General features: G+C 42.9%; 1 protein-coding gene and 1 long non-coding RNA gene across 8 annotated transcripts in view; one reads left to right on the top strand and one right to left on the bottom strand.

Annotated features, from left to right (window-relative positions):
• Window positions 1-14,321, top strand: part of HMGCR (3-hydroxy-3-methylglutaryl-CoA reductase) — a 43,346-nt gene extending 29,025 nt beyond the window's left edge. For 5 of the 7 annotated variants that reach the window (XM_073344232.1, XM_073344229.1, XM_073344227.1 and 2 more), the window contains exons 12-19: window positions 549-743; window positions 1,533-1,691; window positions 1,858-2,015; window positions 4,023-4,128; window positions 5,203-5,373; window positions 6,440-6,580; window positions 6,674-6,832; window positions 7,156-14,318. In XM_073344232.1, coding sequence (XP_073200333.1) covers window positions 549-743; window positions 1,533-1,691; window positions 1,858-2,015; window positions 4,023-4,128; window positions 5,203-5,373; window positions 6,440-6,580; window positions 6,674-6,832; window positions 7,156-7,392 — 1,326 coding nt within the window. In that variant the 3' untranslated portion in view covers window positions 7,393-14,318. Of the gene's footprint in view, window positions 1-548; window positions 744-1,532; window positions 1,692-1,857; window positions 2,016-4,022; window positions 4,129-5,202; window positions 5,374-6,439; window positions 6,581-6,673; window positions 6,833-7,155 lie in introns of all 7 variants that reach the window. The other 2 variants (XM_073344228.1, XM_073344230.1) reach the window with 2 other exon arrangements.
• The window catches only part of LOC140911364 (uncharacterized), a 39,168-nt gene extending 13,913 nt beyond the window's left edge, over window positions 1-25,255 (bottom strand). Inside the window, exons 1-2 of the long non-coding RNA XR_012158917.1 lie at window positions 24,876-25,255; window positions 19,786-20,008 (exon numbers count right to left, since the gene is read on the bottom strand). This is a non-coding gene — a long non-coding RNA (uncharacterized lncRNA). The remainder of the gene's footprint in view (window positions 1-19,785; window positions 20,009-24,875) is intronic.
• Between the last annotated feature and the right edge of the window lie 441 nt (window positions 25,256-25,696).

Below are 25,696 nucleotides of genomic sequence, written 5' to 3'. Positions count from 1 at the left end.
GTCTTCTTTAGATAGTTCAATACACAGAGCCAGATCCTCAGCTGGCATTTGACTTCAGTGGAGCTATGATAATTAATGCTACCTGAGGATGTGCCCTGTAGTGTTTAAAGTAAGAGTCTGCCTTCACTCTGGAAAAGCAATGAAATTTCGTAATGGAACTTTTAGTCTATACATAACTTTTTAGTTTGGGGCTAGGTATTGCAGGTTATTTGATGGTAAGCATGTACTAAAATACTTACACTACAATGAGTAAAAGCCTCACTCTGAAGTTTAAATTGCAGCTGGGGTATCTGGCTGCGGGTTGTTAGTTTTCTTTGCTTTTGGTTTATATGGATTCATGATTGACACAGACCAGAAATTCATTTAGAATTATTTTCTTTGTATGCTGCATTTTACTGATGTTGATAATGAAACAGATTCTTTAGGTATGATTTGCAGAAGTAACGAGTATCCTTTACCATACTGGAAAGATGAAATATTACTGGAAACATTAAAAGTTGTACTGCAGTTTGTACAAACACAAACAAAACTTTTTTTTTAATTTCTAGAAAGGTGCAAAATTCCTCACTGATGCAGAAGTCATCAACCTAGTCAATGCTAAGCATATTCCTGCTTACAAACTGGAAACTCTGATGGAAACTCATGAACGTGGTGTATCTATTCGCAGACAGATGTTATCTCAGAAGCTCCCTGAACCATCAGCCTTACAATATCTTCCTTACAGGCATTACAATTATTCTTTGGTAAGTATAATGGAGACAAGCAAGAGTGAATTAATTTTTAAATTTTAAGGTGACTCCTTTTGTATGTTTTCCCCAAATTCTTCTCAAAATTATAATTCATGTACACCACTTCCAAAGAATTAAGACAAAGCTGTCAATTATAGTTTCAATCTGTCTTCATACAAACACAGTCTGCATGGGTATTCATTCAGTTCACATCTGAAAGTTCTCACAGACATAAGATCTGGATACTTAATTTTTTGAAATGAAAACTTAAGAGTCCAGATCAGTTTTGTAGCATGATCAAAAAGGACAATTCTGTATTAATGTATAGAGTTCCCTAATCTCAGTAAATTTAGGGCTTTGATAATACCACAGCTGAGTTTACTGGGATGAGTGGAAACATGAGTTGAGTCATAATAAAAGGAAAGTTATTCAAAATCCAGATTGTTACTTTAATACAGTTTTCACTTTGTACAGTAACTCTCCTAATAGATACAAGTACATAGCATTCACTAATATAAAAAATTTTTTTCTGCAGTTTTATCTGTTACTATACATTACTTCAATGATTAAACACTTCAGTGAACTTCAGAAGGTTACGGTCAAGTTTTACTAAATACTTCCAAACTTTGTGCACAGTATAAAACATTGTAGTGTAAAAATGTTGTATTTTATTGAAAAATCAAGTTGGTAAAGTAGGCTAATTTTGATTTATTTTTTTGGTGATGACTATTTGTTATCAATTTCTCAACATGCTATAGCAATGCTGTATCCTTAATGACTGTTAAATCTAACATTTTTTTAAAGGTAATGGGAGCTTGCTGTGAAAATGTGATTGGATACATGCCCATCCCTGTAGGTGTAGCTGGGCCACTTTTCCTGGATAGCAAAGAGTTTCAAGTTCCAATGGCAACAACAGAAGGCTGTCTGATAGCAAGCACAAACAGAGGGTGCAGAGCAATATGCGTAAGTAAAATTCAGTCTTGGATGGTTAGCTCCTTGCCTTTGTTAAGAGCCCATCACTTAATACAAAATGAGGTGAATTGTGTAAGATAGATATCTGTTTAATTAAAGTTATTAAATATTACCAATAATTCCCAGTAATCGTATTCATTTTCCCCTTTGGTCTTAGCTTGGTGGAGGAGCAAATAGCTGTGTTCTAGCAGATGGGATGACTCGAGGACCGGTTGTAAGATTACCCACTGCCTGCCAGTCTGCAGAAGTAAAGGCTTGGCTTGAAAACTCTGAAGGGTTTAAAATAGTCAAAGATGCATTTGACAGCACAAGTAGGTTAGTGACATGGCTTTCTGTAAAGTATTTACTAATGTAAATCTATAATGAAATATAGAAATCTCCCAGCTTTAGGTGTACTACGATGCAAGAAATTACATGATACTAGTTTCAGGAATCCAAATAACTTTGGTCTAAGTAATCAACAACGTCTTTCATGTCCAATATCTGGTTAACCATTAGAACTACAAACAAATGTTATATCCCCTAGGAAAATAAGGAATTCAATCACAGCAAGAAAACGGAACTTAAAATGGTATTATTCTGATTACCATTCATACTTGTTTCCACCTCCAAAAACACACACACACTTCAGTTCTGACTTGATTTTAGTGGTCATTATCCTGCACTTGTAGAATTAGAACCAGTGTTGTACACCACCATCTAATCTTTCAAATGATATAACATGTTCTTCTCTAATTCTAGGGGCTAAAGAGAATATTGATCCTATAATGTCAGAACTGACAGGGTGGGGAGAAGCATAACAGTATTAAAAGTAATATGATTTAGAGCAGTGGTTCCCAAACTGGGGTTCTAGAACCCCTGGGGGTTCGCAAAATGTTACAGGGGGTTCTCGGGGGAAAAATTCCCTAATGGTGGACAGAGCTGTCCCTAGGGACCCCGGGCAGCACGGGGCCAGCAGCCTGGAGCCCCTGGACTTCCAAGAGCTAAGCAGATCAAAGCAAGCATATCTATCACACTGAGGAGATTTAAACTTCAAGACTCTTTATAAGAAATAGAAAGGGAGGTGGATTTTTTTGCTGTTTTTTTAAAATTAAATAGGCAGCTAGTATTGTTTTTAAACTTATTATGAAGAACAAGTTTAAGCTTTGTTGCAACGTGCGTTGTTTGCCTGGACTACCTGAATGCTTGTGTAGGAGGAACTCTTTGCATTGGCTTTTTAAATACCTTCATGCAGTTTCATATTTGATACTCCTTGATGAAATGTAGGAGCCTTGTCTTATAGTAGGCTTATTCAAAGTGATACAAGCTACGAAAGTGAGATCTTGGAAGAGTGTTGCCGTTTTCATAATGTAATAAAAAGACTGTAATGATAAATAATAATTAATAATAAATAGCAAGTAATAAGCATGTCATAAAAACAAATTTTATATTTCCAAGATCACAGTTTTTATAATTTATACTCAGGTAAAGGAGAAAATCCCTGGAAATACTCATTTTTAGGAGGGGGTTTGCGAGACTTGACGTTTCAGTGAAAGGGATTCACAGGTTGTTAAAGTTTGGGAACCACTGATTTAGAGCATGACTGTCATAACTTCTCTTATCCCCATCCCTCCCCAGTATTATTTGTTGTATATTATCTCTGGAAAATTGAAGACTGATTTTTCAGTATTGGTTAGCAGAGTCATGTTCCACAAAACCATGTGGAGGTCAGTAGTACACTTGAGCATATTCCAGCAAGGCTTGATAACCATGGTATAGAACCATCCTTGCTGCTGTTGAATAATGTGCAATATCTTCAAGTTTGTTTGTTTTTGCTTACTGCATAGCAATAGAATTGAGTTGTGGGACATGCCCTCACTATCACTGCTCTAGACACTGTTTCTGTATATAACTGACTTAAGAATTGCCAAATCTCCCTCTTTTATTAGTTTGTATGCAGTAACACAGAATTTGGGCGGGGGGAATGGAGGGAGGGAATTGTTGTTTGAAATTAGGTAACTATAACACTAGGATCCTGTATTTCACAAGTTGCAGGGCTAGAAAAATTAAGCAAACCAGTACAGATACTTTCAGGAGCAGTAAGTTTTCTTAAACATTTCTCTTGGATCAGCAGTCAGAGGATTTTGTGCCTGGTAGTTGGTGCTGATTTAGTTTTGAGCATAGAGCAGGAGGAGGAGCGCACAATGTGCATGGTGCTTAGCAGGGTTATCCGGGACTAATGGCTTACTGTCATTTGTAGCTGAAAAGCAGCCTGTAGTCTTTAGTGAGATAAGGGAGAGAGAAGGAATTGTAAATAGTTAGTTGATTCTCATTTATTTACAGGTTTGCTCGTCTGCAAAAGCTTCACATCAGTCTGGCTGGTCGTAACCTTTATATCCGTTTTCAGTCTGAAACAGGGGATGCAATGGGAATGAACATGATCTCAAAAGTAAGATCCAGTCTGTTTCTACTTAGCATTTTTTGAAAAAAGAACTAGTTAAATAATGTCACTAAATTAACTCTGAACTTCCTGTCTTACATGACCATACAGGGAGTGGAAGCAAGGACACAGGACTGTCTCCCCACTTCCCTCCCTCCCTTCAACTTCTCCCCCTCTCTTTTTCTGGGGCTTGTATAAGGGCCATCCAGTATCAGAGTCCTGTGTTAAGGTTCATAGTGCTTTTTAGAGTAAATTTTACTTTGTCCCTGAAGTGCTTAAATCTAAAATAGGCAAAACAGGTTTACATGAGTGAGAAATTAAAAGTGATTATTAATCCTACTTCAACTTCATTCTTATTGATCATCTTCCCATATGAACTTGAATTTTTTACCTTTTGCTTGTTTTATTTACCTATGGCAGGCTGTGTCTCTCTCTAGTGATATAAAATGGTAACATGTAATGGTTTAGCTTTGTGTCTTTGACCATAATCAAGAGTAGTACCTAAGCAATGAAAAAGGGAGGGTTAAAATGACTATATTTAAAAAGAAAAAAAATCTGCACATGCAACTCAGGCTCTCCTTCTTCCCCCAATCCAGAATAAAGGGAAGAATTGATCCCAGATTATTAAGATTCATGTTGTGTGCATACCTTGCTAAGTGCCAGTGTTCTCTGGTCCTATGTAGCCACTCGGGAGAGTTAGAGGGGGCAGAGCCTCCACCCACCTGTGCAGCCCCAGCATGCATGGTGGGGAGGAACAAGGGCTTGTGAATTCATTATTTCCTCTACGAGCAAGTGAGTGAGACGGGGGCAGAGCAATGATTATATTATCCCTACCCACCAGCACCATCTTACCTAAAAGGGGAGTCCAGGTTCCTCTGTGAGGAACAATTCCTTCCCATTGCTGCTCCTGAGGTAGCACAGTGATATGCTTTCCCTTGCACAGGGGCTGAGCCCAAAGGTTCAATCTAGCCCTGATGTGTTACTGTCTCTGTGATGGTTAGTCAAATATTAGTTACGTTCTCCAGTGGTTTATAATGCAACCTTCACTGGAAGTTACACTTCATTTATATCTGCTTCTGTCAGGGTACCGAAAAGGCACTTGCAAGACTGCAAGAAGAGTTTCCTGATCTCCATGTTCTAGCTATTAGTGGTAACTATTGTACAGACAAAAAGCCTGCTGCCATAAATTGGATAGAAGGCAGGGGGAAGTCTGTTGTCTGCGAAGCAGTTATTCCAGCCAAGGTGGTCAGAGAAGTAAGTACCGCTTTGATTCATCTTGGGAAAAAAAGCATGTTTTTTCTAACCAAACTAATCCTTTAATAAAAATTAAACTTGAAATCAAGATTTATAAATTGTACATAATGATCACTCTTCACTTTGAGCATTATTGTAGGATCATGGACGTTATAGATAAAAAATGACTTACTAGTAGAGGATTTTTCATTCAATATACTTTTGTGATGTCTAGTTTAAAATGTCTGAAGTGGTGGATCTTCTGCTCCTTCTTTTGAAAGACTGTTCCACAGTCTAATAGATCTGACACTTAAGTAGTTTACCTGATATTCAGTTCAGTTTTAATAACCTTTGTAACCGGTCCCTTGGGTACTCCATGGCAAATTAATCTGCAGCAGTTAGCCTGGGTTCTGCTACACATCACAGTACACAAGACTGGAAATTCTTTGGGACCTTCATATAAAGAGGTTTTGATTGAATTAAATATGAAAATAAATAATACAATCAGTAATATTTCTTGTGACTTAATTTGATATTTAATTTTATAGTGCCCCAGAACTTTTTTAACTTTCAGTTGTACTGCAGAATTTTGTATTAAAAATATATAACTACATTGTAGAAGTGATTGGGGGAAGCTGGAGATTGTGGCAAGCTGGGATGGGGACAATTGGGGGTTGTTGCTATTGGAGTTACCTGAGAGGCAGGTAGGTACTATCATAGCTTATTAACAGGCTTTTTCTTCCAAACTATTTTTATATTGTCATCATTAAGTTTCAAATTTAATGTCAACATTCCATTGAAATAAATGGGGTGGTTCACCACACCTCTTGGAAGTATTTATTTCAGGCTGTCTTTAGACTTAGGCAAATCTCTATGCATTGGTTTGCATTCTGTTCGTATTTAGAAAGTTTTAGCAACTGTAAGAGCTTAAATTATTTTCTTTTATATGAAAGTCTACATTTTAGAGAACTGTTCTGAGGCAAGTTCCTCAGCCATGGAATCATAGTCTGAGTGCTAATACTAAACAACATGGGATTACTACTGCTGTCTAATGAGAAGTATAATAAAAGCATATGGTTTTGTCTAGCTATTGAAGACTACTACAGAAGCCATGGTTGAGGTTAATATAAACAAAAATTTGGTGGGGTCTGCGATGGCTGGTAGCATAGGTGGCTATAACGCCCACGCAGCAAATATCGTCACAGCTATCTACATTGCATGTGGACAGGTAAGTTCAGCCAATTCACAGCACTATTAGGTTTTGGTTTTTTAAATATATTCTTAAGATAGTTGAACTAAATGTTTTTATTCTGACTTTAAGGATGCAGCACAGAATGTGGGCAGCTCTAACTGCATCACTCTGATGGAGTCAACAGGTCCCACAAATGAAGATCTGTATATCAGCTGCACAATGCCCTCTATAGAAATTGGAACAGTTGGTGGAGGAACCAACTTGCTACCACAGCAAGCTTGTTTGCAGGTACAAAGCATCAAAGAAAATTAAAATAACATCCTTTTAAACCAAAAGTCCTCCTGGTTCTATTGTATACTGTGTGTCTAAGTAATACTGCAAGTTTTTTTCAAACTTTAGTAGGCTTTAAGATATAACTAACTAAACTGTTCTAAAGAGTATTTATGCATCTGATTTTGAAGCTAAATGCTACTTTTTAATGTCTGAGGGACTTAAAAGCTGGTTTGGTTCACATAATTTAGTAAGGACCATTAAATAACTCTAACTGAACACAAATTTACCTTTACCAGCGCTTGGTTTTAAAGTGTAATGTTGTATATTTTTGTCTACAGATGTTAGGGGTCCAGGGTGCAAGTCAAGACAATCCTGGTGAAAATGCACGTCAGCTTGCTAAAATTGTATGTGCTACAGTAATGGCAGGGGAATTGTCATTAATGGCAGCACTGGCAGCTGGACATTTAGTCAAAAGCCACATGATTCATAACAGGTACGAAATGCAAAGCTTAGTACTATGCTCTGCATCTTCCCCTGTCCCAAATACAGCACAATATGTAATAAATGGTACATGAAACAGTTAAAGCTACAGAGAGAGTGCTGACTCCAAATGGCTTATCTTACTATTTTTGTTAGGTCAAAAATAAATCTACAAGATCTTCAGAGAAACTGCACCAAGAAAGCAGCTTGAATGTCAGAGGAGCACTGACCAGGAGTAAAGAATAATATATATTTATGAAATTTAGAAGGCAGTGTTCAGTACAAAGATTTTTGTGGAAGATAATTGAGAAGATCAGCAGACTTGTGATAAGTGAAACTCCTCCTTATGACTTTGACTTTCTTCAGCTGTTAAAAATTACTTCCTTTATGAAGATCCCAGATGTCTTGAACATGGTTTAGAATTTTTGATATTTCTCTTACTCTGCGCATGCTCTTCTGAAGGGTCAGCTTTATATCATTAAGGATTGAGGGTTTTTTGACTAGTGAACTCCCAGTTATGACTGAGATGGAAAACAAGTTCTGTAGCGTAATTTGTTGTGTGTTTAAAAAAATGATTTGGCTAAAATTGGTTTGTATGTAATGTTCCTTGTGGTTTTTGTTTTCTGGTTAAAAAAGTAGGTTTTAAATATAAAGTGATAGCAGCCTAATTGCTTCCATGAACTCCTGATTTTAATTTTGTTTGTTCAAGTTTTAAGCTTACGTCTTGAGTTATGAGATAATTTTATTGAGTCTCTCATTAATCTGTAGAAACATTGATCTATTTATAGTACTTCACTTGGTGCTGTTCCACTTAATTATTAGCTCCCTAATTGAGTTACATCATTTTTTCCTTTAAGGAAAATCTATTGCTACAAAGTGTAGAAATGTTTGACATTCTTTAATAGGAGTATGTGTTCAACCGCCTGGGCATTTTGTTCAGAGAGAAGTACTGTATCATGACTTTCTAAAACTTTCTTGATACAGATATAGAAACAATTACACATCAGGCAGTTTAGAGCTTTGATAATGTTAATACAGTTTTTTACATAACTTTTTCTGTAAGTAGCAATGGATTCAAGTGAATGAATCAAGAACAGATGTTTACACTTTTAAAATCTCATCTTTTTAAAGTACAGTGCGTTGGCACATTAATAATTTTTGGTGTTCGACACTTTCTCCCCAGGGATCGGTGTTTGACGTCTGCTTAACTTGAGATGTAATAAAGCCAGAAAAATCACGTGTCTTTAATGTTCCAGTTGGTTTTTATGTTTGATTCTTTTTAAATATTCTCTTTTGTGAAAAAACTGTAATTTATTTTCTGAAAAATCCAACTTATCCATCTTACGAAAACTTAAAGGGTCCATTGAAATGATGTTACTAGAAAAATTAATACAAGAAATGTAACTGTCCATTAAAATACTGTATTTGGATCAGTGAGATAACATAGGGTGTTTGTTAACATTATGCGGGAAATATTAGGTAGGTTTATTTTGGTTTGACTTGCTACTGAGAAAACGAGTATCAGTTACTATGCTAAACAGTTATTCTGTTCAGTCACTGAAGGAAAACTATAAATGGATTTGAACATTCCTGCTTACTGGAAGGATGGTGTCAGCAGGTTGGTCTTTTTATGGGGATACAGAGGCATTTCGGGGGTGGTGATGAAATAGAGAGAATGCTGTTCTTCTAATGTGCAAGCTTGGTATAACTCGTGAGGGACTGATTTTGTAGAACATCAGCTCTAATATTAATATATTGGTCTCACAGAGCTAACATTCAAGCTGGAAGACATACTACATGCTAGGTATGCTGTGGTAGCATGAAAATATCATGAATGTTTATCTTTTTGCATTATTATGAGTAGTTTTTTCTTATTTATGGAGAGTTGAAACTGCTTTGTTTCTGTGTTCAACCAGTGATTTATTATTTAAAGTAACACTGAGCTGGCAATAAATGGTGGTTCAGTGTTCATTTTGGTGAATGTAACTGACATTCTGTCTTGCAGAATTAACGTTTTGTATTATTACTAAATTGTGTACATTTTGGTACAGAATACTTTTTCAGTTTCAGTAAAACAATGGAAAAGCATTTTGGCTTAATTGTGATATTTTTAAGTATAATTAGTGACTTTATTAAATATTAAACATTGTTTCAGGGATTGTTTACATATTGTCCTTTGGTGGTATGAAGAACACTTAAGGAGTTGCAATAACTTCTCAATACAGTAGTTGAGTATGACACTTTCCATTGAGGCCTATTTTGGACATGTCTCTGTACTTTCCAGAAAAGAAGTTTTTCTTGCCTGGAATTTGGCACACGGTAGTGGTCTGCTAAAACAGAATATATTTTGCAAAGTCTGTGATGGTCATTTCAGAGAGATATGTGACCCTAAACACAAAAATGCACTTTTAGAAAAGTCTTCCAATCTGTTTGGGCTAGGAACGCTAAACTTACTGCATTCGTTCTGCATCAGTGAAAGCTAGTGCATCAAAATTAACTGACCAATATGTTACTCTCTACATTACACAGAACTCTTGAACATGAGAATTATTTAAGAGGAGGAGGGAGAACTCTCAAATGAAAGTACCAGACATACAGTTATGTAAATAAATATTTAATCTTAAAACCTAGTCAAATAATAACTACTTTTTTTAAGTTAGCAAATTTTAACATTTTAAAACGTAAGCTGAAAATAAGGGTTTTTAAACCACTTTCCCATTAAACAAAAAGTCTGGAAATATATACCAACTTTGACTCCCTAAATTTCATCTAGGAGCCAAAAATCCTACTATCACAAAGAAATCTGTCACCTACACCTTTACATTTAGAAGCTAAAGGCCTGATCAGAGCCTCTTCCCCTTCTGTTTCAGGTCCTTGGCCATAGTATAATTTCCATGTCTGGCCCACCCAATATCCAGCATTAGTCCACCTACAACTGGATACTCTTTCAGCTTCCTCTCTACATCTCATGCTCTAGACCAAGGGTAGAGATCAACTTTATATATGGAGCAAATAATTTTTGGTTCTCTATGAAGCCCTACATAAAACACTACAGTGGAACCGCTTACCACAAATGCAAAGTTTGGGGACTGATGTGGGTCCAGGGCAGAAGGTAACATGCTTACAACAAGCCACCCTCAGAAACAAAAACACCCTGAAACCAATATAGAGCACTTGTAATTGGATGGTTGGGGTCAGGTTCTTAGAGCTGCAGATGTCTAAAGGCTACTGTAGGGCAAAGGATGTATGTTTTAAAAACGTGTTGGCTAACATGTTAAATCTCAGCATAGATGGAATAAATTGTATTTTAACATGTTAGTTGATTGAGGTGAACCCTAGGCTGGCTTTCCTCCTCAACCCTGAGCACCTGGGGCTGGTTCACTTTCCTCTTCCAGCCTGGTTTTGCTGCCCTACCACATGCACAGACTTGGTCCAGGGCTATACTTAGGCTTTGCTAGTGTGGTGGCAGCTTATACTGGCAAAACTGTTCTTTTGCGGGTATAGCCTATTCCAGCCATCTTGAGCAAAACAAGCTACCCAGCAAGAGCTCAGTTTTGCCAAAATAACTGCATCTACAGCAGGGGCTTTTGGTGGCTCAGCTATGTCAGTCATAAATCACACCTCTGACTGACACAGCTATGGCGGCAAAAGTTGATCATGTAGACCTGGCCTTGGCTATAGTAGTTCTGTGCCCTCCTGCAGGACCCTCCAGCACAGGAGTTGTTCAGGCATCACAGTGGAGAGTTATTAGTCCGTTCCCAGAAGGACCAGGATTTAGAAATTCTGGCAGATAGATCTGCAGATTTGACATTCCAGTTGCCTGTCAATTTAATAGACAAACCACAATACCAGGTACATGCCCTGATATTTGCATGAGTGATGTTGCAGGTGATATTCTAGATGTCCTACCATTCAAGGGTGTGGGGATATGATGTTATTGACATGAACTGGGACCACATAGATCAGTGTTGCATAGATCAGTCCTGTAGTGGCACCGAATCTTGTATAAAGGGGGTCAAATGAGGTGTCTAAGACAAGATTATGGTTTGCTGATTATGATTATGCTGACTATATGTATCATTTTTGTAGTTAAAGTTATGAATATTGACTCTATACTGTCTGTATTTTCAAACTTGTGCTATGCTTCTGGGTGTCAGCTCTGCCTAGCCTGCTTGATGGTCCATTAAGGACCATCAGCTATACAACTGACCCACTGAGAGAAGGCAGACACGCCTTGCGATTCAGCAAGGTATGAAGGGACATGCCTTTGGACAGAACTCTGAGGTTTTTCCATGCCATGTGATGGACAGCTTGTCTTTGGAACAAAGAAAGAAAGACCATATGACAAGAGAATATAAAAAGCTGCTGCAGCTCCTCCATCTTGTCTTCAATCCTTCTTCTTACCTCTGAAGGAACTTTGCTACACTGAAGCATTGAACAAAGGACTGATGACCCATCCCAGCCGTGGATGTACTCCAGAGACTTGCTTTGAACCTGCAGTTTATTCCATCACTGCTACAAGCCTGAACCAAGAAATTTGCCATTACTGTATGTAATTTATTCCATGTAACCAATTCTAGCTCTCATCTATATCTTTTTCCTTTTATGTATAAACCTTTAGATTTTAGATTCTAAAGGACTGGCAACAGCATAATTTGTGGGTAAGATCTGATTTTTATATTGACCTGGGTCTGGGGCTTGGTCCTTTGGGATCTAGAGAACCTTTTTCCTTTTTCTTTTACTGGGGTATTGGTTTTCATAACCATTCATCCCCATAATGAGTGGCACTGGTGGAGACACTGGGAAACTGGAGTATCTAAGGGAATTGCTTGTGTGACTTATGGTTAGCCAGTGGGGTGAGACCAAAGTCTGCTCTGTTTGGCTGGTTTCATTTGCCTTAGAGGTGGAAAAACCCCAGCCTTGGGCTGTAACTTCCCTGCTTGAAGCAATTTGTCCTGAATTGGCACTCTCAGTTGGGTCCCGCCAGAACCAACATCATTACGGGAGGAAAAGACTAGATGACAGTGGTCCATCCCCATTTCATAGGGCAGCATTTCCCAAACTTGGGACGCCATTTGTTCAGGGAAAGCCCCGGCAGGCCGGGCTGGTTTGTTTACCTGCCGCGTCTGCAGGTTTGGCCGATCGCAGCTCCCCCTGGCAGCGGTTAGCTTTGCCCAGCCAATGGGGGCTGCAGGAACCGTCGCAGGCCGAGGGACATACTGGCCGTCGCTTCCCACAGTCGGGCACAGTGGGAAAAAAAAAAGGGGGGGCGGGCAGGAAAGAGGTTAGGAGATGCTACAAAATAGCCATTTTGAAATAGTATGCAGACCATCAAAAACAATCCAGATTGGAGTACTATCATTAAATTGTAATGAATCCATACTCCTAGGAGAGATCCTCAAGCCTCATAAAATGAAATATGCTACCAACTTTTCAACCAAATAATATTCTCTGTGTAATAAAGTGGAGCTGGAAACCAGACTTCTCTCTCCCCTTCTTCTGTCTTCCAATAAAAAGGACTTGGCAACGTGCCCACTCTCTCCCACCACCCTCTTCTGTGTCCACTTGCCGTTCCATGTTCAGGCTTATGGACCAAACCATAATTCTATTGAAAGGGCCTGATGTATACAGATATTTTGTACTGATATAACTATGTTGGTTAGGGGCTGGTTTTTGTTTTAACCAAAATAGTCACACTACTCCAATCCCTACTGTGGATGTAGTTATACAAGCATAAAAAGTGCTTTATAGCAATATAGCTATTCTTGTGTAGAAAGGGGAATAAGCTATATCAGTAGAAATACATCTGTACTGGTATCAGTGCATCCACTCTAGGGGGGAAAACCACTTTAACAATAGTGGCATAATTAAAGGTGTATAACCCTTAAACTGCTCCAATGATAAGGAAGAAGCGTCGGCCTACTAGAGACATAAAGAGGTATTACTGTTATGGGAGTTTCAGACTATACAGAGTTATCACGCTTCTCCCAAACTAGCTTCTTCAGAAACTATTTTGGGTTCTACTGAGAATGTCATGTGTAAGCTTCTGTAAGCTTCTGCCCTAACCTGGTCTGAAGGCTAAGCTTTCCCAGTTAGCCCAAAGACAAGAAGGCCCAAGCTGCCTGCAGTGGGCCCCTGGTGCAGACATCAGCTTTGGTGAGAGATGAACTGGGGTCAAGCAGCCTATTTCTCCACTTCTTCCATTGGCAGAGATCCGTGGCAGCGTCACTCCCTGGCACCGAAGACGCTGGGACTCGTCCGGCACTGATCCCATTCACCGGCGCAGAAGCAGCACCGGAGCCGGCCAATGGGGCGCATCCCAGGGAGGAACCCCGGCATCAAAACTTTTGTAGCCTGTGCTGCTGACTTCAGCCCCACAAGGGGGACCATTGAGTCCAGTGCAGTTGGACTCCCCGGGTCTGGTGGTGGAGGAGGTAGCACTGCCTTCCACCCCAGACACCTTTGAGGCTGCCACGAACCTCATTGTGATGATGGCACCGAGGTCCCCAGCCCTTCACATAAAGCTTCTGATACCGCCACGGGCAGCGCCATGCTGGGGAAAGCCAGCAATGATCCGCCCTTCGACTCAGCCTGCAGAGGGGAGGTACCGCTCAGAGTTCCGGCAGCTCTTGGAGTCCTGGTGCCGGTCGCACCTGCGGCGCCGGTTGCACTCGTGGCGCCGGTCTGACTCGCGGCACTGAACCAGATCCCGCCAGCATTCCCTCTCACAGCACGGATCGCCTTCACGCAGTAGGTCCCGATCTCAGCACTGTTTTATCAGCACCGATCTGGCTCTCTGCGCAGACCATGCTCACGGGACTGCTCCAGATCTCAGCACTACTCCCCAGCCTCGCAGCGCTGCTCCCCGGCTCAGCTGCGCTCGGCACCGCCATGGCCATCACAGTCCTGGGCCCCATCTTTGGACTCAGAGATGGGGTCCACATATTAGCAGCGACCCTGGCACAAGTAGGTGCGGGACATACCTAACATCGGTGCAGGATCATGGCCTGCGCAGTGGCACATGCCAGTGCAGTGGCTATTTTGGACCCATAGGCGTACCACCAGGCCCAGGGTGCCCAGGCCAAGGCCTCATGCTCATTGGATCTGAGCCTAGTGTGCCTGAGGCAGCGGTCAGTCGCCCCACCCCTAGGGGAGCAGAGGAGTCGGCTGTCGCACTACCTCTTCCGGAACCCACCCCAGTTCCTGAGCCAGACCCTGGAGTGGCTGGCACGGAACTAGAGGCGGGGCAGGAGGTCCCTGAGGACCAAGAGTCCAGAGGACCCAGTTCTCCCACTAGCGTCTCTGTCAACCACCGCGGACGAGGCGGTGGTGGGCACCTCCATCTTGGGGCCACCCCCTATAGATAGCCATGCCCACCAGGAACTCCTGCGCAGGGTGGCACGGAATATGAACCTGCAGGCTGAGGAAGTGGTAAACTCAGAAGACCTGTGGTGGACATCCTGGCACCAGAAGGGTCATCCAGGGTCGCTCTAGCCCTCATCAAAACTATACAAGCCAATACAAAGACCATTTAGCAGATCCCAGCATCCATCCCTTTCACCACTAAGGGTGTGGAGAGGAAGTACTTCGTACCCTCTAAGGGGTTCGACTACCTGTTCATACAACCACAGGCTTGCTCATTGGTAGTGTCGGCAGTAAATGAGAGGGAGAGGCAGGGTCAGCTAGCCCCAGCGCCTAAATCTAAGGACGCCAAGTGCCTGGATTTATTCGGACGCCAGTGAGCAGGCAATCCTGAGCAGGTACAGTTTTAACTCCTGGAATTCTGAGGAAGTTTAGGGAGCTGGTACCAGCGGAGTCCAGGGAGGAGTTTAGGGCAATTGTTGAGGAGGGCAAGGCAGTGGCATGGACCTCTTAACAGGCCTCTCTGGACGCTGCGGACTTGGCAGCACGCTCCTTGTCCTCAGGGACAGCTATGTGGCGTAGTGCATGGCTACAAGCCTTGGGCCTCCCGCCCGAGGTTCAGCAATCTATGCAAGACCTACCCTTTGATGGGGTGATCCTGTTTGCCGAACAGACTGACTCCACACTGCATAGCCTCAAAGACTCCAGGGCAACAATGAAATCTTGGGGTATGCACACCCCAGCAACCCAACGAAAGCCCTTTAAGCCCCAACCGCTGCAACGGCGCTTGTATCCTCCTCTGCCAAGGCAGGATTTTTACAGGCACAGGGGTAAGAATGGCAGGTATAAGCCTTCTCATCCCCTGTCCGCACAGGGCCAGGGCCCGACTAAGCCTTCATCAGGCTCAAAGCAGACATTTTGAAGGTGTGCCCAAGGACAGAGCACCTGTCTCAACACCGGATCCTTCCCTGTGTTTTTTGAACCAGCTATCCCACTTCTACCGTGTGTGGTCCCTAATAACATCGGACCACTGGGTTCTTTGCATGGTGGAAGTGGGATATTCTCCCCAATTCTACTCCTACCCGCCCTTCCCTGTCCCTCTTCAGGATCCTTCTCATGAGCACCTCCTTATCCAGGAGGTGCAGGCGCTCCTCAACGCAGCAGCGATGGAGGAGGTTCCTCAGGAGCTATGGGGCAAGGGATTCTATTCCCGCTACTTCTTAATCCCCAAAGCCAAGGGGAGGAGGGAGGTCTCAGACCCATTTTAGACCTGTGAGGACTAAACAAGTTCATGGTAAAGTTGAAGTTCCGCATGGTTTCCCTCAATACAATTATCCCTTCTCTGGATCCGGGAGACTGGTTCGCTGCCCTCGACATGAAGGATGGGTACTTTCACATAGCGATTCGCCCTGCACACAGACGCTTTTTAAGGTTCATGATTGACCAAAAACATCAGTTCACGGTCCTTCACTTCAGCCTGTCGACAGCCCCACCAAGTGCATGTCGGTGGTAACAGCCTTCCTCCAAAGCCTTCCTTACCTTGATGATTGGCTACTCAGGGGGCACACCAGAGAACAGGTGGAGTCGCAGGTCTGTCTGGCCATATCCACTTTCAAGAGACTGGGTCTCCTTCTCAACATGAATAAGTTCACCTTGTCTCTGACCCAGAGGATAGAGTTTATTGGGGGCGGTGTTGGACTCGGTCCAGGCAAGAGCAAGCCTGCCAGAATCCCGATTCCAAGCCATGGCAAGCATCATTCAATGCATGAGAGAGTACCTGACCACTACAGCAAGGAATTGCCTCAGTCTCCTTGGTCATATGGCGGCCTGCACGTACACGATCCGACCTGTCAGGCTGAGACTCAGGCCTCTACAGATGTGGCTCGCTTCGACATACTGCCCGGGGCGCCACAGCCTGGGACTAGAGGTCATGGTGCTACAGCAGATGCTAGAGTCACTCCAGTGGTGGCTCGATGCTTGAATAGTCTGCGAAGGAGTCCCCTTCAGCAGCCCTCAGCTATCCTTGTCTCTAGTTATGGATGCATCATCTCTAGGTTGGGGCGCCCATATGGAAGATCTCCGAAAGCAGGGCCTCTGGGTCACAGGATGAGCTCTCTCTCCATATCAATATCAAGGAGCTCAGAGCGGTGTGACTCGCATGCCAGATCTTTCAGTCTTGTCTGCAAGGCCAGCACAAGGCAGTCATGATGGACAACACCACTGCAATGTTTTACATCAACAAGCCCCTCTGTCAGGAGGCCCTCAGGCTCTGGGAATTCTGTATAGCCCACTCCATTCACCTGGAAGCATCACATCTGCCAGGAGTCTAGAACGTACTGGCTGACCACCTCAGCAGGTCCTTCCACAGCTAAGAGTGGTCCATCCGGCCACACATCATTCACTTCATCTTCCAGAGGTGGGGTTTCTCCAGGTCTACCTGTTTGCCACTCAGAGCAACAGTAAGTGCCCAGTGTTTTGCTCCTTCCAGGAAAGCAGCCCGGGCTCACTCGCAGACACATTCCTGCTTCCCTGGGGAGGTCGTCTGCTCTACGCCTTTCCCCCGTTCCCTATCGTGCACAAGGTCTTACTCAAGGTCCACAGAGACGGGGCAGAGATAATTCTGGTGGCACCGCTGTGACCTCGACAACACTGTACACCACACTTCTGGATCTGTTGGTTGCCACTCCTCCCCAACTTGATCGTTCAGAACCACGGTCATCTTCATCACTCAGACCTCCAGTCCCTCCATCCATGAAGCTTCCAGGCTGTGAGGCGAACCCTATGGATGTCTTGTGCTCGGAGCAGGTAAGGGAGGTCTTACTTGGCAGCAGAAAGCCCTCCGTGAGGGCCACAAATCTAGTGAAGTGGAAGAGGTTCACTTGCTGGTGTAACCAGTGACATACACCCCCACTTCAGGCGCCGTTACCCTTTATTCTGGAGTACCTTCTGCACCTGAAACAGCAAGGCCTGGCAGTATCATCTGTAAAGGTACACCTAATGGCTATCTCAGCTTTCCACCCCGGAGTCTCTGGACGTTCTGTCTTCACCAACCCCATGGTTGGACGGTTCCTCAAGGGTCTGAACTAGCTACATCCCCAAATTAGACAGCCTATTCCTGTGTGGGACCTTAATTTGGTCCTCTCCAAATTAATGGGTCCCCCATTTGAGCTGCTGGTGACTTGCTCCCTTCTCTACCTATTGTGGAAGGTAGGCTTCCTAATTGCCATCACATCAGCAAGAAGGGTGTCTGAGTTAAAGGACCTTACCTCCAACCCACCTTATACAGTTTTCCACAAGGACAAGGTGCAGCTCAGAACTCACCCAGCCTTTCTGTAAGGTGGTATCACATTTCCATACCAGCCAAGACATTTTCCTACCTGCTTTTTATCCAAAGCCTGATACCAGAAGCCATGAGCAGAGGCTGCACTCCTTGGCTGTTCAGTGAGTGTTAGCCTTCTATATCAAATGCATCAAGCCATTCACGAAATCGAACCAGTTGTTCATAGCGGTGGCTGATCACATGAAAGGACTACAGGTCTCATCTCAAAGAATATCTTCCTGGATCATGTCCTGCATTCGCACGTGCTATGAGTTGGCCAAGACACCAGCCCCGTCACTTACGGCATACTCCAGAAGGGCACAGGCCTCATCAGCGGCATTCCTGGCCCAGGTCCTGATACAAGAGATCTGCAGGGGAGCAAGTGGTCCTTGGTGCATACGTTCACCTCTCATTACGCCATTGTCCAGCATGTCAGAGATGATGCAGCTTTCAGCAGAGCGGTACTCCAATTTGCGATTCCATAACTCCAACCCCACGGCCTAGGTAAGGCTTGGGAGTCGATATGAGCAATCACTTGAAGAAGAAAAAACGGTTGCTCACCTTCTCGTAACTGTTGTTCTTCAAGATGTGTTGCTCATATCCATTCCAAACCCACTCGCCTTCCCCTCTGTCAGCGTAACCAGCAAGAAGGAACCGAAGAGGTGCCGGGTCATATATTGAGCACCATGAAGGCACCACTCCAGGGGGCTCCATAGCTGACCCGACGGGTGCTGCTAGGGGAAAAACTTTCCAACGACTGTGCACGCCATGCACACAAGTGAAAAAGGCTCTTTGATAAGAACTCTCCACGTATTCCCATGGGACTATTTTACACTCACTTTGGACAGACAAAAATGACTCCATAGGCAGCAGGGAACCAGGCCTGAGATCTGTGAGGTAGTTTGGAGCACGACCATGGTGGGTTTTAATAACAAGGAGGGGCAAACACTAAATCCTGCCCAGACCTGGGTGACCCTAATGGAGGCACTGAGAGAACACAGTCCTCTGTCCACAACATGCATTACTGTGTGCAGTCAGCACCACACAGAGCTAATGGCAGCTCTGAACCATAGATCCCCAGCTATTTGTCTCCTAATCCATTTACAAATTATGTTCCCTTTTTGTTAAAGGGACCTGGAAATGATATAGACAAGTCAAGAGGTTTGGGTTATATTTGCCATTTGGGGCTATTTACCCAGTACCTCTGGTGCATGGGATCCTTTCTGCATGAAAGACAACAATCTTTGGTCTTTCCGCTCTGCTCCCAAATTAGCTACTGTATGCTGACTTTCAACTCACACAGTCCCGTAGATTTCTGATTTCCAAACTAAAATAAACCTGGCATTTCCATGTTAGTAAACAGTTCAGTAGAGACACAGACAGTTCCACAATACAGACAGGAATGAAGACAGCCCAGAGGGTGTTAAAGCTGGGTATCAAACACACTGCCAAGAAAGGATGGGGGAAAAGAGTGTTAACTTCCAATTTCACTGTGGCTAGGAGATCTTTAAATTCCATGTAGACCAGGTAAATTCAAAGGGATAGAATGTTTTAATTGTTTGAGCACTGGAATGGGACTAAGAAGATCATGGTTCAGCGCTCACAACAGCAACAGACTTTCTGTGTGACCTTGGGCAAGTCACTTAATCTACCCTGCTATAAAATGGGGATGAGGACAAAATCCATTCATGGTCATGAGGAGGAGTGTACTATGATGACAAGGGCTGGATTAGTATCTAGATAGAAGGGGGTTGAAGGTCTTCTTTGAAATATTTGCACACAGTCAACTGGTACTTAATTTACCTACCATGGAAGCTGAAGAGCTGAGTCACAGTTTGCCACAGTTTGAACCTGTTGTTCCAGGGAGTCTGGAGATTTCAAACGTAGACTGGAACGTGAAGGTGGCCTAGGTCTTGCACTGCTCAGTTTCTGGCAACGTGATGCTTTGAACTGATGCCACTACAAGTCACCCCATACCTCCTCCTATAACTGTCAAGCCTACTAGCATCCTCTTGTTTTGAACTGCTGCCCTAGAAGATACAAACCACCATTACGTTATTTTGCAATAGAAAATCAGTTTTCTAATCCTGGGAGTCCCCCAGGCTTTTCAGGAAAGTTTTTTGTTCTCAGAGTCATAAGATGCAAGCTCCAGGCTGGGAGGCTTGGGTCAAGAAACAACAAACCAAAAAGGAATGTCCTGTCTAGACCAGAATACCTCAAAAAGGAATATGTTATCAGCGCAATAAACCTAGGAGTGAAGTGGGCCTATACCAACCCCCCTTTCGTTTCAAAGAAAAATCTCTCCTTGTGTCTTTAAAACTCCACAAAAAATATCTGTAGTTGGAAATGTTTTAATCCTTTTGTTTATTTCTTAAATGTTGAAATGCAAACACCTTTGTGAAACGGATACTTACAAATATGTTAGCTAAATGCCAAGTTCCTAGGATTATTACTATATAAATGGTAAAATGTTTTATGTATCAACATGGAATCTAATGACCTTGCTAAACTAATTAATATGTAAGAAGCCACTTAAGTATAGAACAGTGGTTCTCAAACTTTTTTTTCCCGCGGACCACTTAAATTGCTGAGGGTCTTGGTGGACCACTTAATGATCTTTCAAAATGTTGATTGTACCATTAGCGAACTATTGTAAAGCGCTTTGGATAAAAGCGCTAGATAAAAAAACTTTAATAATAATAAACTTTTTTTGTTCTACAAATAAAAGCACACAACTCATATTTTAATATCAGTAATCTTACTTTTCTAATGTGATGGATATACCCTCTCTCCCCCGCCGTGGCAGTCCCTGAGCTGGGGCTGGGAAGGAGAGGTGGGGGGGTCTCTCCCTCTCTGCCCTGCCGCGTCAGCCCCCGAGCTGGGGATGGGAAGGAGGGGGGTCTCTCCCTCATCACAGCACACACAGAGCTGAGGCTGGGAAGGAGGGCCCGTCTCTCCCTGGCAGCTGCAGCCCTGGAGCTGGGGAAAGTCGGCTCTTTCTCTGGCCGCTGCCGCCCTGTGCATCCTAAATTCCTCCCACCCAGTCTTCTCACCCCACCTCCCACTCCCACCTATGCCCTATTCCCCCCAAGACCACCACCTCACATGTGCGTCTTCTCCAGGGTCCAGGCACCTAATTAGTGGAGCCACACCTGAATGGGTGGGTGGACCTTCATTCTGTTATGTGCAGCCGCCCAGGCCCGCACCTTAGAGGGAACTATCCGCGGACCACAGTTTGAGAACCTCTGGTATAGAACATTTATATTAATGGGAAATTAATTAATTGCTGGTAATGCTCAAGCAACTTTCCTACCCAAATCAGGAAGATGAAGAATCATCACTCCAAAAATTGGCAGGTTTTTTTTTGAGAAAAAACTACTTTAATAACTAATTAAGCTAACGACTTCCTCCAAGTTATTTAGTTTAAAAAGAATGTCTTAAGAACAGTTTATATAAAGAATAGGAGTGTTTGGACTTTTTGAAATCAGAATTTCATTTCCTGTTACACTCTAATAAAAAAGGAGTATCTCTAAAGATGGGCTGAATTAAAAAAAAAGTTAAAACTAACTTTAAAAGTTATGTGATGTTTTCCTGCCAGAAGAAGAATAAAGGCAATTAAAGAAATGTTACATATTCATTAAGCATACTGCATATTCAGGAACTGAAGGTGAGACAATCCTGAAGGCATGAAGCCAAAAAAAGAGTGATCGCACCGACTCTGAATTTAAACAAGCCTGAAAGAGGTGTGTTATCCTATAATTTCATAGAAAGAAGGAGGAGTGTATAAAAATCTTTGAAGTAAGCATTCCTTCCCCTCCCCACACACTCCCTGCTATCCTGCTTAAACAGCAAGCACTCCATAACTCATCCTATTACAGACAGCTACAAAAAATAGGGATGACTCAAAAAACAAAACCAACCCAAGGAAAACTTCCCCAAGACTTCAACATGGATTGGTGAGAGAAAGTTAACAGAGACACTGCCAAGGGATTAGATTTAAGAAACTTGTAATAGTTTTTGCAATATGGAAATGCTGTTGTAACTTAATATTTTAACAGTTCTCCTGTTAATTACGAAATGGTTAGACCATGTATTCGTGGAGAAGAGACAGGGGCTAACCAGTGGGATTCAATTGGAGTTAAGATTCCTAATATTTGTAATTGGCCTGTTTTAAAACAGATCCTTAAATGGCTTATTTTAAGTAACTGATTTAAATATTTTCTTCAGTTTCATAGGCTTTAGTTACAATTGATTATTTTGCCCAATTATAAACTGGTTATTACTAACAACCAACAGGATCCACCTTTCCTTAAACAAAGTTATATTGCCCCTTAATTATCTAAGGATACACTAAGATTGGTTTCACAACCATTTTTGGAAATAAGCCCTTAGTCTCAACTTGCCAAAAGAAGAGTCCTCCATCAAAGGCAGGCCCACTCTCAGAGGGACATACAGAAGCAATTCCAACAGAAGTGAAAAATGGTTCTCTTCCTGTACTGTAACTGTTGTTCTTCGAAATGTGGGTGCAGACATGTATTCTGCTCAGGTGTGCGTGTGCCTCATTCACTGAAGCTGGAGAACTGTGCTTAACAGTACACACCCACTGGGGCAGCACTCGTACCATCTGGCCCTTGTACCCCCCTCATAGCCCCAACTCCCCTCAGTTTCTTCACCCTGGAATCTAAGACTGGGGACTCAGGTGCAGAGGGTGGATTGTGTAACACATCTCAAAGAATAACAGTTACAATACAGGTAGGCAACCCTTTTTTCTTCCTAGAGTGGTTACAGATGTGTGTATTCTACTCACAAACAGTAATTGGGACAGATGCAACTGAATAATGTCATCTACTACGGGACAGATGCAACTGAATAATGTAGCTGTCTTTAACGTGCATCAAGACCATATCAGGAAAGTAGATGTAAATAAGTTATACATCTTATAACTGCTGACAGTTATCCAGAAAGCTACAGTTAGACGTAATGTATTTAAACTGGGACATTAGTGAAGACAGCTTGTAGGTGATTGCAATGATTTTAATATGCTGTAATTCATGATAATGTAATTATGTAGTTCTTAACAATTAAAATAGTAGATACCAATGATACATACATACATATTCAATAACTAGAATGTGTATAAATATGCTGAAAATAGCCTCCCCACCAAAACTGGCAAAGCTCCCCCACAAGCACACACACCTCTTCAAAAGCACCCACCAGCAAAAACAAAAGTGCCTATGCTTACAGAGAATCTCATTGTGTTCACAGTAACCAGGAGGTAAAACCCACACAGGAAGCTCCAACTCAGACTGTGCTCAGTGCGAAGGAACTGAATGGGATCAGGACAGCGCCGCCCTTAAATAGCCATAGGAGGAGCCAGAGGGCACGAGCACTGCCCTGTCAGGTACTGCTGCACAAAGTTCTCCGGCTATAGTACACTGGGTGCATGCACACCTGAGTAGAATACATGTCTGCAACCACTTGGAGAACCATTTTATCAGTTGTGTCATGTCATTTATGTTTTTGTTTGTTTTCTTTTCCTCTCTTTAAGAATAATATAATCATGGTTAATAACTGTGATTGTTTTGCTTGGTCTCAATCATGGTGCCCCCTAAGGTACATCAAGACCCTCTGTGACTAAAATAGTGGAAATCAGATCTCTCTGAGATAGAATTAGTGATACAGGCAATTCATGAGAGTATCTTTTAACATTGGTTTTCCCTGAATTGTCAGTAAGACAAACAAACAATAAGAGCTGTCCTACTTTTCTTGATTCTCTGGACTAAATATTTATAGTAATTTAAAAAAATAAAATTACATGGTGTCAAACAATTTAAAGTTACCCCTTTCTATCCCACAGCTACCTGCAGGGATTGAATCATGAAGGCCAGATTCTCTGTTGCCCTGCATGTTGTGTCACCATTAACACTTGTGCGAAGTGGGCATATAGTGGTACCTTTCTGATCTGGCCGTATTTTACATTAACTTTGCACAGGTGTAGATGTCTATCCAAAGTACAGGGCCTTAACTGGCCCATAAATCTCTTCATGTGGTTCACAGACTAGACAGAGGACAAAGAAGGATGGCATACTGGGAAGTACACTGCTTTAGTACTCAAGACATCTGGATTCAATTGCCAGCTCACCTGCAGACTTCCTGTGTGACTTGAAGTCTCTACGCAAAAGAATAAATAGACATAAATCAGACGTCAAGAATTATAGCATTCAAAAACCAGTCGGAGAAAACCTCAATAACAAACTTAAAATCGGGAGCGGCAATTCTTCAACAAAAAAGCAGACTCCAATAAGAAACTGGAGAACTGGAATTAATTTGCAAACTGGACACCATCAAATTAGGCCTGAATAAAGACTGGGAGTGGATGGATCACAACAAAAACTAAAAACTAATTTCCCCATGCTAATTTCTCCCTACTGTACTCACACTTTCTTGTCAACTGTTTGACATGGGCCACCCTAATTACTGCTACAAAAGTGATTTTTCTCTCCTGTTGATAATAGCCCACTTTAATTGAATTGTCTTGTTAGAATTGAACCCCCACTTGGTAAGGCAATTCCCATCTTTTCATGTACTGTGTATATATATCTTCGTACCGTATTTTCCACTCCATGCATCTGATGAAGTGGGTTTTAGACCACGAAAGCTTATGCCCAAATAAATTTGTTAGTCTCTAAGGTGCCACAAGTACTCCTCATTGTTTTTTTTTAAAATTACTCTGTTCTTCATCTGTAAAATGAGGGTGCAAGTGCCCTACTGTACAGGTGTGATGTGAAGATAAAATCCTTTACCAAGGATAAGGTGTTCAGATACTATGGTGGTGAGGGTCAGAGAAAAACCCATGATGGTAATGTGGGTTATATAAAGAAATCAGTGGACAACCTTGTCACCTGGATCGATTGGTCTTCAGCTGTCGTTAAGACTGCACCGATCACAACACGTCCGCCATTCTTCTTGCATTCTTGCCTTTCTTCTCCACGTTCGTCCGAAACATTTAACAATGTCATCTTCCCATCAAGCCCCATATACAAAAGGAAAGTGGGGTGAGGGAGTGCCATGGCAGCACACTGCACAAGAATGAAACTTTGAGTGCAATTTCTACCAGCTCCTTTGAAACAGTCTGAGCATCATGGGGACCTGTTACAGACTCACCTGGGGTGACCCAAGACTTGTTTAGGCACATACAGTCAGCCAAACCCCAGGTTATTTGATTATCTAGTTAATAACTAATTACTGATTTACATGTTTATCAGATTAATTTTAATGCCATTTCTAAAAATTTAATCTTACCGAAAATTTAATTTTCGCCTTTTTAGAACGAACCCAAGGGCCACCAATAAGGAGCTGGGAATAAGGAACCAACTTCAGCCTCTTCCTGTGTTACCCGGGCTGGCCGCGGGGGGGGGCGGGGGCCGGCGGCGCTGAGGGAGGTGTGCCCCAGGCCGGCCGCGGGGAGGGAGGGTAGTGCTGAGGGGGAGGGGGGGTGTGCCGCGGGCCGGCCGCGGGCGGGGGTGGCGCTGAGGGGGGGTGTGCCCCGGGCCGGCCGCGGGGGGGGAGGGTGGCGCTGACGGGGGGTGTGCCCCGGGCCCGCCGCGGGGGGGGAGGGTGGCGCTGACGGGGGGTGTGCCCCGGGCCCGCCGCGGGGGGTGGGGGGGTGGCGGGCGGTGCTGAGGGGAAGGGGTGTGCCCCGGGCAGGCCGCGGG

Source organism: Lepidochelys kempii, chromosome 5 (assembly GCF_965140265.1).
Source record: "Lepidochelys kempii isolate rLepKem1 chromosome 5, rLepKem1.hap2, whole genome shotgun sequence".
In the NCBI taxonomy this organism is placed as follows: domain Eukaryota; kingdom Metazoa; phylum Chordata; order Testudines; family Cheloniidae; genus Lepidochelys; species Lepidochelys kempii.
Note: the sequence above shows the minus strand (reverse complement) of the source record. Positions and strands in the feature narration are given on the sequence as shown.